Raw genomic sequence first — 20425 nt, forward strand, 5'->3', positions numbered from 1 at the left:
CTCAAGGGCTGGCAACACCCAGAGATAGAAACGGCTACATGTGCAAAAGGTAGATGGGGCGATGTCTAATAAAAGGTCTACATGTGTTTTTAGATTTAAAAATAAACATACAGATGCTCAATAACTGTGTTATAGTCAACGTCTACATTTTAACTTTATCTTAGCTGTTTCTGTAGCACACACACGCACATGTGCATGCGTGTGCATGCACACACACACAGACATGCACCAGTGCTATTAAGCATCACAGTTATACCTACCACCGTGGAGTTGCACGTGCAGCCGAGGTTATTTGATGGTGACTTGATGGAACACTGATCCGGGGAGCTCTCTTCTTGGGGAAGACTTGGGTTGTAAATGGGTTTCTTTAGAAGGTGATTAAGGCTTCCATGGCTTCCATTATTAGGAGCTGGGATCAACCCTAATAAATCTGCAAAGTTCCAAGAACAGTAAAGAGTTAATTAGAAGTTTCCGGGTCGAACAAATTGATTTGTACCATGAGTTTCATTTTAGTGTTTTAAATCCAATGTGTTTGATTCTCTTACTGTCTAACTAGAACGAAGATAGATACTTAGCTTTCCACAACAGGAATCTGTGGTTCTTTTACCCATATAAAGATTTTATTACTCTTGCCGGGCAGTGGTGACGCACGCCTTTAATCCCAGCACTCGGGAGGCAGAGGCAGGAGGATCTCTGAGTTCAAGGCCAACCTGGGCTACAAGAGCTAGTTCCGGGACAGTCTCCAAAAGCTACAGAAGAAACCCTGTCTCAAAAATAACAACAAAAAAGATTTTATTACTATTTAAAAATTGCATATGTATGTGCATGTGCGCGCAAATGCCTGTGGAGGCCAGAAGGGGCCTGCAGCTGCCTGATGTGGTTCTGGGATCTGAGTCTGAGTCATTTGGAAGAACTAGAGAGTCATCTCTCCATCCCAAATGTGGTGTTCTAATACTGACATACGTGCTATACCAGAAACATTCCTGGACTTGTAATTTATTTAAGATTTATGCTAGCCTGACATGGTTGCACATGCCTCTTACCTTTAGCCTCAGAACTCAGGAGGCAGAGGCAGGCAGATCTCTTAATTTGAGGCAAGCCTGGTCTATACAGTGAGTTTCAGGGTAGCCAGGACTACACAAGGAAACCCTGTTCTTTTATTTTTAACTGTGTGTGTATGTGGGTCTATGTGTAAGTGTGTGCACATGAATGCTGATGTCCACAGAAGCCAAAGGCATTGGACCCCCAGGAACTAGAGTTATAGGTGGTTGCAAGGCACGCAACATGGGTGCTAGGGACCAAATCCAGGTCTTTGGTAAGAGCAGTGCTGGATCTTAGCACTAATCCATCTTTCTGGCTAGAATTTGTTCTTCTTAATACAAAGCACAACATATATGCTGCATTTCTCCACAATACTTCCTCAACTTTGAATGTACAAGAAATATAGTTAGCCTGTGCTGAGAGAGGATCCACATTAATAGCTGTGATGATAGTCTCCTTTTTAAATTTAATTATCAAAAGAACTGAGTAAATTATCACCAGTACTTAACAGTAAGTGTCCAAAGTGTTTTACCTAAGGTATTACACAGGGCTTAGAAGGCAAACACAACTCTGTTTGAACCTGAGACTCATAAAATTAATAATAATAACAAATATTTGTATCATAAAGCACTTATACAAGATATTATTCTAAATGGGTTAGGATCTATAAACTCAAGTTCATAAGCTCTCATAAAAAGAATTATACTATTATACTCAAGACACAGCTAAGGTTTTGAAAATGCCCAGTTTCGAGTGCTTACTATTCTTCAGTTCCCAGAGCCCATATTAGTTGTCTCACAAGCACCTGTAACCCCAGCTCGGGGGATGTAAAGCCTTATCCTGGCCTTTGTGCTCAGACATGTCACACATATTCACATAGACCCCTACACAGAGCTACAAACTCAAACGCACAAGTCCATCATAAATATTCCAGTTCAGAAGTCATGGGTCAAGCGAGCCATACTCATTGTGGATCTTCCTTCATGTCTACCGACAGGACCATCCACCCAACCAGCACTGATTTCAGACACGCCACATGGCCTGGAAATTTTTCTCCCAAACCCTTTTCGGTGCTTTCCATCATCACTGAGTCAAATGTCATAAACTTAAGCCTCAGACTCTGAGTGTTGGACTTTTCCCATGTTCTGGGTAAATTGGACAGGTAAGTCATCAGGCAGCATGCCCTGCATAGCCTTCCAGGGGCTCTCAGTCAGGAGAAAGAACACAGGAACAGAAATATCTTCTCTCACTGTGCTAGCATGCCCAGAGAGGTGCCAAGTGTGCACTGTACTCCACCTGTCTTCAGAAGAAATGTGCTGCTCACACTTACCGCACATTAAGTTATAGACTTCAATATTTTCAAAGGATTCCACTTCAGCGCCGTGTTTGAATGCAGGTCCATAGCCAATAAAGAGAGCCTGAATTTGCCAGAAATGGTTAAGCTTATCAGTTTGATCCAGTTAGTCGTGTAGCTGATCAAAATTTTTAGACTGTCCGCATTGCACACGTATATGTACATAACTGAAATACCATGCCCAGTGGGCAGTTTGGGATATAATTTTAATTTTCATTGTATATATCAATTAAAGAGACCTAGGACTTTTCTGTTATCTTTACTATAATACTTGATTTGATGATCAGAACAGAATAAAAGATGAAATAGGTTTTTTTTTCCCCAATCTATGACATGGGACAAACACCTCACCCTGCCCATTTCACAGAGTGTTACAGCGAGAAAATTCAGTCGCTATTACCACTAGATTCAGAAAAAGGTTAAAGTGTCAGACAAATGCCAGGTGTTGCCTCCTTTCAGACGATAAACATGACAACCTCTCATCCATCAAATCACTGACTTTCACCATGAGCCAAACAGTTCATAGGGCACAGATAAGTTCAAAATGACTATGAGACACTTAGGAATGAGGTCGGTCAATCCCATGTCCGTGGAAACATGAACACAAACTACTAACAAATTCCTGAATTCCTCCCAAAGGCCAAAAAGCTCAATTACTGTCCCATTATATGCCCAGTCTGGGTTTTTACAGCTTCGAGCTCATCTGCTGGCTTTCTCCAGATGAATCCTATTGGGGGAGTGGGGAAGGTTTACTCACTTGCATATTTGGAAACAGATTGTCAGAGCCATGAAATCCACTTCCACAGTATTTCCTTTCTGAGGGATTCCTAAATTTTGACATAATCTTATATTACAAATTATAATAAATTAGTACTATAATTCAAGTAGTTAAACAAAACTTCAGCACATCGCTGTTTTCCTTCATAAAGTACATGCGGCTCTTGTTGAATCAACATAAACTAAATAAACCATCTGGGTTTGAAACGCCTGGGCATTATCCTTTATGCTATATTGCTCAGAGTTGATCTGTTCATGAAACAAAAGACAGAGGTGACCAAGCCTTTGCATAGAGACGGAAGGGACTTAAAGTGCTAACCATAGAGAATGTCATTAGTCTCCATTCTGTTGGGTTTCAACTTCTCCCGTGAGTCATTTGTAAAATCTTTTTTTTTTTTTTTTTTGTTTTTTGTTTTTTGTTTTTTGTTTTTTGTTTTTCGAGACAGGGTTTCCCTGTAGTTTCTAGAGCCTGTCCTGGAACTAGCTCTTGTAGACCAGGCTGGCCTCGAACTCAGAGATCCACCTGCCTCTGCCTCCTGAGTGCTGGGATTAAAGGTGCGCCACCGCCGCCCGGCTTGTAAAATCTTAATAATGATGAGATTTATAATAAGGCTCAGATGATGTAGTATTTTGTTGTTATTGGAGGCACTGGGGATTGAACCAATGGCCTCGAACATGCTAGACAGATAAGCACTTCATCACTGAACTGTATCCCCACCCCTCATGTGCTGTCTTTAAATAACCACTATATACCAAACCTCCTGAGGGTAGTGGTTAGCTCACCCTGCATCTTCTGGACTAAAAGCCCAGCTCTCTAATAGAATGGAGAGGGTGTGACTGTGTTGACAGAGCCGTTTTGCTTCTTAGGTATTGTTTTGTCAGGGGTATTTGTCACAATCAATGAATAGTTTTATGGTGACTACCAAAAGATTTAATGATCAAGTTTTGAGATATGAACATTATTAATCATCTAAATATTTTAGTGTGCAGGCCAACAAGCTGAGGTTGCTTGATGGGTTGGTTTGAGCAGCAGCTATGTATAATAAAGACACTTCCTTGTTACAAGATGCTTTCACAACTACGGGCCTTGGAAGGGTTGTTAGAAATGGTTACTATGTAGAGGCGACACAGCGGTAAGGGGTGACACATTAGTGTAGAGCACTAGAAACAGCCAGCATGGATGTGAGCAGCCAGAGCAACATTCTCAGGCAGAACTCATCATCTCTCCCCAGGAGATGTTTAGCAATGTCTGGAAACATTTTCAGCTGCCCTAAATACAGAAAGAATACTAGAAACAAGTCCAGGGTCCTGCCAAATTCCCAGTAATGAACTGAGCAGCTCACAGCAGTATCCAATTCAAAATGTTTAGAGTTTAAAGTTAGATTGCCATGTACCATTCAAAGGGGGCCGGTCTTCACCTTGAACGGATACTAGATCAGGCTGAGCATGCCCAGGAGGGTCACAGAACTTACAATGCAAGTTGCCACTGGGAGTCCAAATAGAAGGTCAGCGGCTCGATCCTGTCACTTTTGGCGAAGTGCAAACGCTTGGGTAACAGGTGTTTCAGGTAAGGCTTAAAGTGCTGGTTTGGCTCCCGGCACTGATAACACAAAAGACAAAAACAAAACAAAACAAAACAAAAACTGTTATTCTCTCGTCATCTGGGGCATAAATATTTCTTGAAAAAATCCCTTAGCTTTAGATAGGCTTTATTCAGAAACATTTTACCTGCCAGTCAGGAAGACACCCATGCTGGTAGGAAACTAAGGGTTCTTGCTAGCTACAGAATTTGAAAGGTAGTAGAAACTTTTATTGGGCATTATAATTAATACTGAACAAAATTACTAGGACTCATCGAGTGTCACTAGGTCATAGCAGAGTTACAACTAATGGACTTATTTCACTTAAAAGGTATCAAATATGAAATATAATACAAGCAAAACTCAGCATTAGGACAAAATATATTTTTAAAATAGACATTTAGTGTAGACCAAATCAAAACCAAGATTGGGGATGTGCAGTTCAGTGGTACACCATAACCTGTCATGTATATTACCAAAAATAGCAATAACTAAATAACAAAAAAGTTAATATACTCACAGAAAGATTTTTTGCAAGGCCCTCGTAATTAACTGGAGAGACAAACAAAAGAATTAACAGCTAATGATATACTGCAATTAAAAGTACAAATGATATACTCAAACTCATCAATGAAATATCAAAGCATATTTTTCTTTCCTTTTTTGAGAAAAACAGGATCTCATGTATCCCAGGCTGGCCTCAAATTCACTATACAGCCAAGGATGTCTTGGAACTTCTAATCTTCCAACATACAACTCTGGGACTACAGGCATGTGCCACCATGCCCAATTCATGTGGTACGGAGGCTCAAAATCTGATACAGTTAAGCAAGTTCTCTGCCAATGAGCTACATCACCAGCCCCCAAAGCTGGTAGCTCACCAGCCCCCAAAGCTGAATTCAAAGAGCTCATTCGTTCCATCACTGTATGGCCACTGAAAAGAATAGACAAATCTTTAGGTACCTCTGTGTAATGATGACCAAGAAACGGTGTCACACTGTTACATAAAAGGAAAGCTAGTACATTATCTATCTACCCATCAATCTGTGCATCCATACGCTTGGGCACATCTACCTCTACTTGTCCATCCATCCATACACTCATCTATCCAAATGCCTGCCTTTATATCCATCCATTTAGATCTAGCATAACTTTACCGCGTAATAATTAAAATATTTACTTTAGATACATTACAGAAAATATTTAGGAAGACATAGCCCAAACATAACAAGGTGTCTCTAATGAGAAGAAATAAGCCATGATGAAGAGAAGGAAATGGCTTTTCTTCTTTGCACATTTCACAACTCAATGGCAAGTCTAGAATTTTCACACAAAGCAGACACAAAGGAGAGGGCAAGCGGAATGGTGTAAACGCTAAGTGTAAAGGTAAGGGCATTTGATTTGGCTCGTGAATTTCGTGCTACATATCAGTAAGTCGAGCTTTCTAAACTTTCATTGACTTCTCTGTTTAGTTCTACACAAATCTGAGACAATTACACAGACAAAAGAATCCATATTTTATGTAGATAGATGAATTGATATATAGCTTTTTCTTTAATTTTGGAATTTTGGAGCCCTAACCGGATTAAAGCTGTGGCTAAAACTCAGTCCCAGGCCAAACAGCACTCAGGAACGTCAGTTAATCCAGTCACTCCATTCCAAATGTAATCCTGAAATGTCGGTTTATATGGATTTAACATATTAACCAGGCAGAGTCACCTCCCAACATCCGGGAGCAATGTCTCTATGGCCTTCCCTGAGATGTTCAAGTCGTCTACAAAATGATGAGGCCTTTGCACATAATTGACATTATCTTTCTGTATATCTTAAATCATCTCTGCATTACTTATAATGCCTTACACTGCCTTACAATGTAAGTGAACTGCAGCCAGCTATCAGACTGTTTTATTTAAAGAAAAATGACAGAAAAAAATCTGTATATGCTTAGAAGAAACACTTTTCTACTTTTTATTTCTTATTTTTAGCCCAGAGTGGGTCGGGTCAAGAGACTTCCGTGGAACTTCTGGATACAGATGCTTTACTTTTCCAAATTAAAAAATGAACCAAAAAAATCCTTGTTTTTTGAATACAGAACCTTTGATTTGTGCATATTTGCACAAACATTTTCTTGGAGTGAAATGTATTTTTCTTCACTAATATTCAACTGTCTCTACAGAATTTTATTTCATTGCAGAGCCCAAATCTAATGCTATTTTGATAATTCAAATACATTTATATTTCTGTTGCAAAACTAGTTATGTCAAAATGATAAACAAAACCAAAGATGGAAGTCAAAGTGGGGCAGTAGATATAAAAGACAGTTATGAAGTGAGTTTGATCTGCAGAAAAATAAAAATATTTTTTGTGTGTAGTTTTGTAGACCAGCCTGGCCTTGAACTCATAGGCATGTACCTGCCTCTGTCTCCCAGGTGCTGGGATTAAAGACATGCACCACCACTACCTGGCAATGATAATTATCTTTAAACACATTTTGGCAGTTTATGTTCCAATGTGATCAAGAGAGAAGATAAAATTGTTTCTCTTACTCTGTGTAAAACATGCATGCTATTGCTTAGAGAAACTTTAAGGGAATCACTTCTTAGTAAAGGAACTGGTTGTTTACAGAATGCATAATTTCTGGTATATTCTTCCTCATAACATAATATTACTTAAAAATGATGTGAGTTATTTTAATGGCATGCCATTCATTATCTAACCTTTAATGATATGGTTGAATTTTTCTCATAAGCAGCGTATAAAACTTCATAAATAAACATTAAATTGTAATATGAAATTCTATTAAGATAACCAAATAATGCTTAGTCCAAGAATATAAAATTGGTAAGTGGTTAAGTTCTCTTCACTTTGATAAAACTCTCTTAAGTACCAGATATCTGCATGGAGAGTTAGTCATGCTCTTCTATGGCTAACATATATTGATGTAGAGGAATCACTTTCTCCCGAGCTATCTAACGTTAGCAAACAGCTTCACTCACATGTGTAGTATTTCTCTGGGACGTCAGTAGGTCTCAGGCGGGCAGCAGGTCCATAAACAACCTTGACATTGTTCACATCCCCCAGATACTTATTCAGGTACACGTACTTCCTACAACTGCCTTGTTCCATGCCTGGAAGAAATAAACCACCAGAACATGCTGCAACAAAGCCAGAAAAAAAGCAACACATAAAGCAGAATTTCTTTCACTTGCAGAATTTGATTTTGTTTCTTTGTTGTTATTGCTTTATTGTTTTGGTTTGGTTTTTTTCCTGAACCCAGGTCCTCTGCAAGAGCAGTCGGCACTCTCAGTGAATGAGCCACCTCTCCAGACTTTCAATATGTATTTGCTGTTCCTTCATCCCCAAATTTGTCATTTAATTAAATGTTCCTTCTTCCCGATGAATTATAGTATCACCCTGTGTGTAAATTAGGATGTCTTACCACAGTTGAAGAGGGCAGCTTACCCTAAGTCACTTCATATTTAGCTGGAGAATATGCCTGAAGTATGAGATCCCTGAGCATACAATATGTTAGGATTGTCTGCTAAAGCAGCTCCCTATAACTATTTCTGAAGCAAAAACAAGTGACATTAGCAAAAGAAAATAGAAAGAATTTAGTTTCTGCTTTCTTGCATGGATGCTTTTCTGTAATCCCAAAGCTGTATATAATCATGTGTAACACAACTGCATTCTGGGGACCAGTGAGATAGCTCAGCTCAGAACCCATGGCGGAAAGAGACAGACCCCCAAAAGCTGTCCTTTAACCTCCACAAGCATACTGTGGTGTATCTGTGTGTATACAAATAATTAATTAAATTAAAACTTATAATAGACTATATTGTGAGAAACAGAAATTAAAAAAAAACATGTGCCACCAAAGTCCTATGTACGATAATAAACACGCTAAAACAAATTGAAGAGATACATAAAAATGTGTACCAATTAATGGTAAATTATAGTTACCCAAATTTAATACTAGAGGTTAGTAACACTTTAAATTATGATGGAGAATTTTCTCAAATCAGAAATTAGATAATTTGTGGATGGCATGCTCACAAGTTTCTTTAATTTTATGCTTTACTTATATTTTCTATTTAATGTATTTCCCTAAAAACCAGCCATAAGAAACCACATGTTAAAAAGAAGTCTTACCCCATAACACCCAGTAAAAACAATGAAACAAAAGCCAATCAAAACAACTTAAAAAACAAAATCACTGTGCAATCTACAGAGTACACGAGTGAACTCAGATTACCATGGTCTGAGATGAGGATGAGGTTCAGGCACTTATCCAAGCTCAGGTCCTTCAGGCCGTCCATCAGCATGCCAACCATCCGGTCAACCTTCTGCAATGCCTTGATGACCTAGGAACGGGAAGCAGCCTTGTGGGATGCACTCTACAGTAATGTTATGTCTCCATAGTCACAGTCTATTCAGAAGAAAGAGGGAAGAAAGGAAGGAAGACAGGAAAGAGGGAAGAGGGAAGAAGGGAGAGAGGGAGGAGCCACTGAGGTATTGATAAACTATGATAAATACACATTAGATCAATACTGGTCAAGACCATAAAAAAATCTGCCAGTCATTAAGAATAGCAAGGTACAGATCCTATATGTACTCAACCATATACTCTGGGGTTTCTCCATTAGCTGGTTCCTCCCGGGAATCTAAGTATCAAACTCAGCCTAGACTCAATTAAACTAGAATAATGCTCGCTCTAGACTCTAGTTTCTGGGCAGAGAACAATGCAATCTTAATTAGCATTTTTCTTTTCACAATCGATTTCTTCTTGAATCATTTAAATGGTCACTGTATGAGCGCCATGCTTCCTGATTTTCAAAAAAGTTAAAGTTAATCCTCAAAAGCTTCATGTAGTGCTATGTACTTTTCAAAAAGAGAATTAGACCCCTCATTTCCTTACAAAATGCCTGTATTTTGTATATCCATATCCCAAGGCTACAGAAGCACTAGTAATTTGGTTAGGCTGCTTTGGGGCATTTTCTTGTCCTCTCACCTTATAAAGCCTTGCCTGTGTTTTCTGTACTCTATCTTCACCCGCAGCTTGTACATCTCAGTTTACTATGAGACAAGCTCCTTCACCATGGTCCTCCACCCACAGGCAGACAGCCAAGCAACATGGAGTTTACATTTTACATATCAAAGTGGTTTTGAGGTGCCAGTAATGCAAAGAGAGCTGAATAGAGTTTATAAGTTGATGAATAGGATTTGAAAAGCAGTGGGCTCTACCCTGAACAAGAACACATCAGAAAAGCAGGAAGATGAGCAAATCAGAAAGGGTTGCACTCAATCTTAATCCTATGAACTCGTAAACATATATTTTTTTTTAGCCAAACTGACCTTGTTATGGGCCTTAGGTATCAGTGAAATAATAAAATTTAGTAATTAAAATAATGAAAATCACACTGTCTGCCTGGTCAATTGTCCAAACCATGGGAACACCCATGAGAAGCAGCGATGAGTTTCTCTAGATATATTGTGATATGGCCAAGCTCTGGTTGTGCTTTATCATAACCCTGCCGCGAGTAGGGAGCATGTCTGCTTTACTGATTACGGAGTCGAGACAAAGTACGTATGCTAAAGCTGCTCACTGCCGTGGTGCTGCGGGTCACCTATTTTGGTTGAAGAACTACAAAGGACAGAAACAGTTTCTCTCTCTTTTGCCTGATATGAAAGCAACACAAAATAATACCTGCTCTTTCAAAGGGTCCAACTCTGTGCCAAACATGCCAGATAAACAAGGAAAGATGGTCTATTCAGTGGTTTAAGTTCAGGGGGCAGGGGACTGCTGTCTGTCCCTATAAATACATTCAGCAATATTGCATTTAAATTAAGGAGCTCAGATAGAGCCACCCAAAATAGAGCTCACAATGGACATGCCACACTACTGATAAGAGAATCCTAAAGACTTACAAACCATCTAGCCTAGGTCACCCGGGCAGGGAACTAACATGAATTTGGGGGTACAGGGTTTGTGGTCTGTCTTCTAGACTCATAAAAGGCAACAGATAATTAGAGAACTCTCACTCTTCCTGTTACACTCAACAGGACTCCCAAGTTCTGAATCTCTATGGATATCTCAGGCTATAGATAAGAACTCATGTTACAGAAGGAAGCAACAAGGAAGCGCAGGGGGAACAGCTCAAGTCATGTAGGGTGCTCATGCTACCTGCACTCCAGGATATGCAAAGGCATGGCAATGCGACCTCTAAAAACCATTAAATGCTGCTTTATATGGCCTGAAACCGGCCAAGTTACTACACCATAGCTGGTCAAGCAAGCACATTCAACCTTTCCTCCCTAGGCTGCTGGTTCCCATTAGTGTCACAGTAACTAACGTAATTATTGTTTGCCTGGTCCTTTACTTTTGATAATATCTTCCATCCTTTCCATTTCTAGCTCTGTTAGAAGCATGGCTTTCAGGCAGGAGTGTCTGCTAAGAATAAGAAGGAACTGTTTCTGCTGTGACTTCTTCCCAATACTCGCATAGAAATTTAGAGTCTTGGATACTGAAAGACCTCTCATAAAGCACTCAAGTTTGAGGGCAAAGAGAAAGGCTACAGAGTGGATAAAACAATTCTAAATTGAAAAGCCAGGTAGGGAAGATGTGGTGCAGGCTTTGACCCCAGCACTCAGGAGGCAGAAGCAGGCAAATCTCTGAGTTCAAGGTCAGCCTGGTCTACTGAGTGAGTTTGAATACAGTCAAAGTTACACACAGACACCCCGCCTTGGAAAAAAAAATGTTCAGAATTGAAAGCACACAATTTAATTCAACAGTTCAATATAGCACTGTAGAAATATAAGCAATATCAGTTCTCTCAGCTCTTGTTTTGTTTAAATTGTTCTCTTAGGTTAAGTCGAATTCTTTGCAATACTCCCTACTCCCTCTTTCCGTAAACCACAGGGAATACTTTCCAGAAATCATAGCACCTCACAGAATGTTCTAGAAGCTCACTCCAGGACCCCAACGTTAATGGAGTGATCACATACAGATAAGAATGAGCTTACCTCACTGCTGACAGGTCCGTGTGAATGCCCTGAGGAGTCCGGTTCTTCTAAATACAGAGTGTAAAAGTGTGGTCTAAATCAAACAGTATCAAAACGTAATATTTTACGGACACATTGAAGAACAGAACGAAAAGAATAATTCAACAGTTGACCCTGATTTAAAAATCCTACAGCACTGGGGAAACATTGCTAAACTTCTGCGGAACTATTTACAGGCTTGGGAGTCTCCAAACTGAAGCCGCAATTGTTCAGTTTCTTCGGATATAAGGCATCAGAGCAAACAGCGGTTTTATTGTTATCTGTTTGTTTGAAGCACATGATGTCTATCAAAGAAAGGAGCCTTTGTACCAGAAACTGTCTACATACCTTTCATAGCTAGGAAGCTGCAGCCACCTAAGAACAGCTAAAATTCTTTCTTCAAAGGGCACTGACCTAAAATTAAAGATAAGCAAATTAAAATAAATCTGCAACAACTCTATGTCAAACATAATTAGTTTCCTAATTGGAAATAATATTAAGTGTAACCAAAGCAAGCCAAGACTGAGGTTTATTGGCCTCAATAAATTATTCTACTACTCGGCAAACCAGTTCAGAAATGCTGTAGTTTGAGGTCAGGCTGAACCCCATGGAAAGACCCTGCCCCATAGATCCTACCTCCCGCAAAAGGTGTGATTTTCAAACTTAATTTTTATTTTTAATACAGACCAAAATTTAACTTTATACAAAAAAAATGTATTCATGTTTAAAAAAATATTTCTTGTTTCTTTTGCCATAGTATACATTCCGTCGAGCCAGTCACTGTCGCATAAAGAACAGGTGCCTCAGAGGACTCACTCACTGGTGCCGGGAAGCGAACACCACGAGGACAGGTTACAATCCTCCAGGCCACTTTCCTTTAATGAAATCAGTTGTTTCCTCTGACCCCTGGGTTTGTTAGCACAGTACTTGAGAAGCCTTCCTCTCCTGATATAATCAGCTGCGGTCTTCACTACATCTTGGAAATCTAGTCTATTCCTCATTAATATGTGTGTCCACCTAGACTAGTGTGAAGGGAGCTCATCAGATCCCAGAGATCATCTCGGCCTAAAAGATGAAAACCGTGGTGAGAAACGGCAAGAGGAACAGGCAACACTCTCTGCTTCTGCGAACCATACAGAACACACAGTAGCATGAGACGAGCAAAGAAATACCGCTCTTTCCTAGTCTGGGATTCGTGAACATTTTGGGCACTCTTGGGTATACTGTATGGCTGTTTCGTCATCAATTTCAAAAGTAGAAAAGAAACCATTTTGGTAGTTTTGCTAAAATCATTCAGAGAAAGTCTTCCTTAAAATGGTTGTATGATTTGGAAAAGCAGGGAGGCTATGCTAATAGGCCCTTATATTAGAGAGTAAATAGACTGAAGCAATTTAGAAATGTAAATACAAAGATACAAGGATCTTCTTCTAAACAGTGTTCCAGACCCCACCACACAGGCTCCTGACTGTGTTCTTTAATGCATCCACCCTTTCCTTCTCTTGTTCTTTTCTTCCCTAGAGTTAAAATATGTAGTACCTCTATGCTCAGAACTGTTTCCCCTGCCCTCTCTCCACCCCCTCTGTCTTTTTCCTTCCTTTATTCCTTCTGTTTTTTTTAAATTTGTTTTGTTTAAAACAGAGACCGATTATGAAACTCAGGATGGCCTTGGATTCACATAAGCTGGCCTGGATCCCACTCTCTAACCTAGGCTGGCCCGGACTCAGCCATCCTGCCTCAGTGCCTAGCTACTTGAATGTAGACCCGTACCAGCATGCCCAGTATTGCCTCATTTCTTAAATCACTGCCCACGGATTGGAATACATTTTGTTAGAGTTTCTAAAATGTGTTGGTCTCATTTTACTTTCTATTCATCATCCATCTAAAACTCTGTAAAAAAAAATTTCTTAACTGAAAGATTTTGACTTCACAGTGTTATTCAAATGTTGTTGACACTCTGGACTCAATAAAAAGGGTATAAGAGAAATATAAGTGATTTTATATTACAAAACCTAGGAAAAGTCCATCTGTGCCTACCCATTATACACTTGGTAGATATCTGGAAGAATTCCATCAATTTCCACATCTGATCCAGGCCAGAAGTATGTGCCAGACTTGACCTGCTGATGATTGGCTGTGACCCAAATCTGGGGAAGAGAAGGAAAGGAAGTTAAGTTAGAAGGTAACGAAAACATTAACCTCTGAAAAGACAGAGAGTGTTAACGGTTTTCTGTGCATTCCTCTCTGAGGATGCATTGTTCTCAAGGTCAGTGAGCTCCAGCAGTTAGATTCCAACAATCATGTATATATTATCAAACCATGGCAGTTAACATTTCTATCTCCCTAAGCATTACTTCATAGTATTAAAAAAAAACTTAGATGTCTGCGAAGCTGAAAATAAGAACTACACTAGTTTGATCATAATGCACTGTGTACACACACCAAGTTATCACGCTATACACCATCAGCATATGAAGGTAAATAATAATTAATAAAAACTATCATGCCGAACAATTAGCACTATAAGAGAGAAGACTCAAGCTAGAAAAGAGACAGTATAATCCAAATCTCTCTCTCAAATATGCTGCTCTTAAACTGTGCATACATACATACAAATGCGAGTGTCAACATTCACTTGCACTACAGAAGGATAGCCAGAGGCACAGAGAGATAAAATAGGTTGCCAAAATTCCTAGGGCATCAGTTTATTTTTTTCTTATTAAAATAAGTAAGAATAATAAACTATTTCAGTAGCCGCAGCCAACAGCTTACCGGCTCTCCTTTGTACCACAAAGGGTTGAATTTCTCTTTACTTTTCAGTGAGAAAGAAGCATCCATTTGGGGGTCGTACATCTTGTTGTCGATTATGCCGTGGGATTCTGGGTAAAGTCCCTAAGAAAAGATCAAGTGAAGATTAGAGCTCACATTGCCAAACAAATGATTTCACTCTGATCTGAAGTTGACTTCTTCTCTTGAACGATGCTTTAATTACATCCTCCCAGTATGAACACAAAAATAAAGCTGAAATGTCCACTCACTGTGACGATGCTGTAATGATTGGGAAACGTTTTTGTAGGGTATACAGGCCTCATGTTTTTCGTGTATGTTCCACAGTTTTCTAGACAGAAAAAAAAACAAACAAACATTGCTATTAGGCTTATCATATAAAGTAATTACCCCAGGATGCAGAGCAAGCAGCCAGATCAAAATTCAGAACAAATGAAAAGTAACACAATTACTATAATGAAAAAAAGTATATTTATTTCTTTCTCTTTCCTCTCTTCTATGTACCTAGGATGGCATCAAGCTTGGTGTATATCAAAGGAGAATTTGAACTTCCGACCTTCCTGTCCCCAGCTCTCGGTGCTAGGATGGCAGCTATCCAGCACAATGTCAGGTTTATGCAGTATGGGGGATTGAATCTAGGGCTCCATGCATGCTGGACAAGAACACTATCAACTGAGCCAATATCTCCAGACTTTATTTTTTTTTTGTCAGAAAAGCAGTAAACAAAGGGATTAGGCCAATTAGGCAGCTAGCCTACATTTATCAATGGCGTTAAGTTTTAGATAATTATAGCAGGTAGCAGGATGCTTGCAAGGTCTTGATACTTAGTGATCAAATAGCTAAATTATAATAAATATAAGAAAAAGAGGCTCTAGTCTCAGCTAGATCTGCAAATGAAGACCCTAGGAAGAGACAGCACTGAGGTGACATTGTCTGAGACTATAAACCCATGAACCAGCCATCCAGGGAATGAGCTTATTAGCTGCTCCAAAACCAAAAGGCATATGAGTCAAAGAGAGTTAAGAAGTCTGACGTTGTTGATGGGAGATCTTCCTGGGTTGGCCCTGGGTCTCTGTCTCTCTGTCTCTCTGTCTCTCTGTCTCTCTCTCTCTTTCTCTCTCTCTCCTTCCCTCCCTCCCTCTCTCTTCCTCCCTTTCTCCCTCCCTCCCTCTCTCTCTCCCCCTCCCTCCCTCTCTCTCTCCCTCCCTCCCTCTCTCTCTCCCTCTCTCTCCCTCTCTCTCTCTCTCTCTCTCTCTCTCTCTCTCTCTCTCTCTCTCTCTCTCACACACACACACACACACACACACACACTGTCTACTCTTGCAGGCAGGGCATACAGTTACTGATTCCAGTGTATTTCAAATGCAGTACCTAGAAATGTTTCCCAGATCGGTGTGTGTCTGCATATGCATGCCCTTCCTAAGGGCTCTGAGTCACCAACCTCAACCCCACCCCACCCCACACCCTCCCAGTTACTTGGTGATGCAGTGTGAGTTCTCTAAGCCTTGCTTCTGTTTAAATGTCCACATATGTGCTGACAGCTCCTTAACTTTGTCCGGCACCACGGAGCCAAGTCTCCTCAGGAAGGGACAAAGGGCTGGCTCAAACCTCTGAAGGCCACAGGCCTGATTTACATCAAGCATCTTATCTAAATGGTTATCTTCCAGGTAGACATTAAAAACTTAAAATTTTAAATCAACACAGAATTATGATAGGCACATGCATTTACTGGGAGTAAATTTAATGTTTAAAAGAACATAATGCATTTGTCGAGGAGATATTTTAGAATCCCAGTAGAGCACTACCAATAACGTCACGTTTCTGCTTCTATTTCAGGCCGGTAGAACACTACAGCAACTGTAATGGCTATTATAGTCCACCCCAGGTGTGTAACAAATCTAATAGCTATCTCATCCACACATGCCTGCTCTTCCCTCTTTCAATAATGATGCTAAAACTGACTAACAATCAGATTTAAAGCTTTAGCTTCAACATTAAGAAAAAATTGTATTGTTTCATTGGTAATTTGGAGAATAGTGTTTCAATCAAAACTTTACTTAAAGAAATTGAAGGTGGACATGGTTGTGCATGACTATAACGTTGGAATTGGGAGGTAAAGGCAGAAAGAAGAGGAACTCAAGGCTACACAGCAAATCTAAGCCTAGTCTAGGTTACATAAGACCTTGTCTCAAAAACCGAAAAGATGATATTGAACACACATTCAGTTTGACCCAAATGATAGCAAAGGCTAGCTGACCACTGCAGGAGTCTATGTGACTAGTATATCCATTTTCAAATTATTCAGTTTTTGAAATTCTATTTTAAATTAATGTCCAGGAAGGAAATAAATAGTTTCCCAAAGAATCCAAAATTCTCAAAAAGAATAAAAATGAGTAGCCATGCACAAGGGTGAAGACACTAGGGAAACTATTAAGTGGAAAGTGTTTTCCGGGCAGTTTTCAAGGATCTACAACATCAAGACGAGCGCTCTCCCAGGTTGACTGTGTGCAGTGGAGAAGTGTAGGAAACCAGTGAGAGGCTTGCTCAGTACTTTTCCAAAAAAGGGCCCACCTCCCCCACCCATCTCCAAAGTCGTGACCCTCCAGGACTCCGCTCTGAAGTTACTCACTCAGCTTGCTAATAACAGGAAGAAGTCCACCCCAGGTGTGTAAATATTCAGCTCTGAATCCATCCAAAGAAAATAAGAGAGTAGGAGGTGAGTCAAACCTGGGAATGAGAAAAAGAAAGCTGTGTGATGAGGCAAAATGAAGCCACATCTAATAAAGATGGCCTCTCCCTGGCTCTACCATAGGGAAGGCTTCTCACTGAGTCAGTGTGCAAATGAGGTAGGCCGAAAATTCAGCAGGAAGACTCAGAGAATGCCTTACATGCATTTATGTGTGTATGCACATTTTATCATGGAGTAATTCACAGGTATGTATCATCAATGATACTTATAAAGGATCCATACCATTTTGAGCTACCACACAGAAACTTCAGCCATGGTTCCTGCCATTCTGAAGTTTGGCCACGTGCCACTGCCACATTGTAGGATTTTCATACATTCTAAGAAAAAAAATTGGCAGATAGCCTTGCCTTCACTACATTTTTCCCTTTAATTATTTTTCTCAATGAACCTCTGTCTCCCCTTCATTAGTCAGGAAACATGTGCTAGAGTTAGACTTCCGTTGCTGTCTTTTCACAAGCTGAAGATCCAACCCAGCTCCTCAGTCATGCTTGGCAAGTGCTCTCCCACTAAGCTGCATTCCTGGCCTTATTCAGTTTTTAGGTTCAATATATTTTAAAGAGATAAGTACATGGTGCAGAAGCTTGAGGGGCATTGTATTCATATGTTTGAACAATGAAATGATTTACAGCTAGGAATGTTTGAGCATGAGTTCCCAGAGAGACACAGAAGGTGTGTGACACAGAAAGCCAAAGAGAGAGTAAAACACTACATGCATCAGGTGTACTTGGCAAAACAGAATAGCTATGGATTCCCAAAAGAGTCAGGGCTCAGAAATCGTGTTGCTTCAGGTTTGCTGGCAGATGGTAGGAAAGTTGCGTGATTAGCTAACAGTGAACACACTTCCCACAGACAATTTCTCAGTGCTTTAAAACCTGACAGCAAATGCATCCTTTTATCTTAGCTTCTCAACCCTCCCATTTTCATCTCACAGCCAGACCTAAAAGGGACCACAGCAAAGGAAGAGCTTTGCTCTACAGCATCCAGTAACTACTCTTGAAAACATAGCTCTCCTGGGAGATTGATTGCAGGTAACTGTGTATAGTGTCAGCCAAAGCCCACAATTATGTCAATCAACAAGAAACATAAAAGCGGGTTAGTAGACCACCAGGTAAATACACTGACATAAAAACCCCCAACAGCTCTAGACTATGACAGGAGTTGTGTCTTCCGCTAAAGCGCTTAAATTACATTTTCAAACAATGATCAACATTTGGAAAGAAAAACTTCAGTGAGTCAAAACTTTAGTACATCTCGGCATTAAGAAAACAAAAACAAAACAACTTAGGAGTTTCCCCTAAAAAGAAAAAAAAACTTATGATGAGGAATTACTTAGATTAGGTTTAGCTTTTATTGTCATTACTACTGTTTCAAACCAAAAAGTTGTATGATAAAATAAATTACATACATGAACAAAATAAGCAAAAATATAGTTTTAATGTGTTTTAAAGTTTAGAAGGCATTATTTTATACTGGCAAAAAATAGTTCAAAAAAACACAGATGAATTATAAAACTCATGGAACTTCCTCTCATAGATGTGTTATTTATTCAAAAGTTTATGCAGTTTTAAAAATAAAATAAAAGAACTGCGATTTGCTACAAGTTCAACATGAAAATCCCCACAAAGAAGCCAAGATGTTTGCATCCAAAGCTTCCAAACACCACACCACTAGCGGTCAAGGATGACAGATGATGTATTCCTGATATGTTTCTTCCTACCAGCTTCCAGAGTCAGGGTCAAACCACGGTCCTCTGCAGAACTATTAGCAAATACAAGGTCTGGGGAAAGCTAATGGGAAAATATGTATGTCTCAGAACATGATCTTACTCTGCTGGACACTGAGGCGTATCGATGTTTTCACATTCTTCTTCTACCCAACTTTTCTTCTCTGGAATATTTTCAAAAAAATAAATAAAATAAAAATTAGTGAGCACACTTGACAATGGCAGGAACGAAACGTTTATCAGACACAGCAACATAGAATCCCCAAAGCAAAACAAACAGACATCATGAGGCATGGGCAGTAGAGAAATATCATGAATACAGAGTGTTATTCTGGTTCCAAATAACAGTTCTCACCATGGAGAAACCAAAATACATAACCTCAAGATTAAAATATACAACTCATCCCTCTGTCTCCAAATATTCTGCACCCATGGAGCCAACCAACTGCAGGTTAAAAATACCTTTTAATTGCATCTGAATTGAAGATTAATAGTTTATTTCCTAAACAGTGCCATATATACTGACTGTTTATATAGCACTTGCATTTGATTGGCACTGTATTTAATTAGACAGCATTTAAGGTATGTGTGATGATATGGACAGATTCTGTGAAAATGCTATGTTTTTTAATGTAAAGGGACTTAGTATCAGTGGACTGAAGCATCCTCACAGTCTCTTCAACTTGTCTCCACTAGATACAGGGACAACTAAGTCATTTCTGAGAGAACTGGGATATTCTTTACCTTTTCCAAGTCTTAATATTTTCAGGCAGAATTTATAACCTGTCCCAGCCACGCTACAAAATTGGGACTTTGGTGTCTTAGTTCCCTCATATTTAGAGTCAGGTTCTGTTCTAAGATTTCAAGAAACCTTATAATTCTTGAACAAAACATTATTCCAGATATTTGGACACTGTGTGAAAATGTATTTCTGTGATTGGTGCAATAAAAACCGGAAAAGCCAATGGCTAGGCAGGAGGTATAGGTGGGACTTCTGGAGACAGAGAACTCTGAAAAGAAGAATGCAGAGTCACCAGCCAGACATGGAGAAAACAGCATGCGCAGTATGGAGACATGCGGTAACGAGCCACACAACAGAATGCAGATCAAAATACATGGGTTAATTTAAGTTTTAAGAGCTAGTGGGACAAGCCTAAGCTAAGGCCATGCTTTCATAACTAATGCTATGTCTCCATGTCATTATTTTGGGAGCTGGTGGTACGGAGAAAGACTTGTTACAAAATATTATAGTACTCTCAGCATCCTTCAAAGTAATTTTCAATGTCTAAAGCCATTCCACCCGAAATACACGTGATCTCATCAAATCAATTTTGCACCAGACTCTGCTCCCTTATTACAAGGATACCTGGGACCTAAAG

General features: G+C 39.6%; 1 protein-coding gene across 2 annotated transcripts in view; it reads right to left on the bottom strand.

Annotated features, from left to right (window-relative positions):
* Enpp1 (ectonucleotide pyrophosphatase/phosphodiesterase 1) overlaps nucleotides 1–20425 on the bottom strand; it is a 64012-nt gene that overhangs the window by 13218 nt on the left and 30369 nt on the right. Inside the window, exons 5-18 of one of the 2 annotated variants that reach the window (XM_038339390.2) lie at nucleotides 19150–19210; nucleotides 17204–17301; nucleotides 14826–14905; nucleotides 14560–14679; nucleotides 13825–13934; nucleotides 12139–12204; nucleotides 11773–11845; nucleotides 9005–9113; nucleotides 7749–7880; nucleotides 5273–5304; nucleotides 4645–4772; nucleotides 3153–3222; nucleotides 2372–2459; nucleotides 261–430 (exon numbers count right to left, since the gene is read on the bottom strand). In XM_038339390.2, the coding sequence (XP_038195318.1) occupies nucleotides 261–430; nucleotides 2372–2459; nucleotides 3153–3222; nucleotides 4645–4772; nucleotides 5273–5304; nucleotides 7749–7880; nucleotides 9005–9113; nucleotides 11773–11845; nucleotides 12139–12204; nucleotides 13825–13934; nucleotides 14560–14679; nucleotides 14826–14905; nucleotides 17204–17301; nucleotides 19150–19210 (1337 nt within the window). Of the gene's footprint in view, nucleotides 1–260; nucleotides 431–2371; nucleotides 2460–3152; nucleotides 3223–4644; nucleotides 4773–5272; nucleotides 5305–7748; nucleotides 7881–9004; nucleotides 9114–11772; nucleotides 11846–12138; nucleotides 12205–13824; nucleotides 13935–14559; nucleotides 14680–14825; nucleotides 14906–17203; nucleotides 17302–19149; nucleotides 19211–20425 lie in introns of those variants that run through there. The other variant, XM_038339391.2, reaches the window with a different exon arrangement.

This window comes from Arvicola amphibius, chromosome 8 (assembly GCF_903992535.2).
Source record: "Arvicola amphibius chromosome 8, mArvAmp1.2, whole genome shotgun sequence".
Taxonomy (NCBI): Eukaryota; Metazoa; Chordata; class Mammalia; order Rodentia; family Cricetidae; genus Arvicola; species Arvicola amphibius.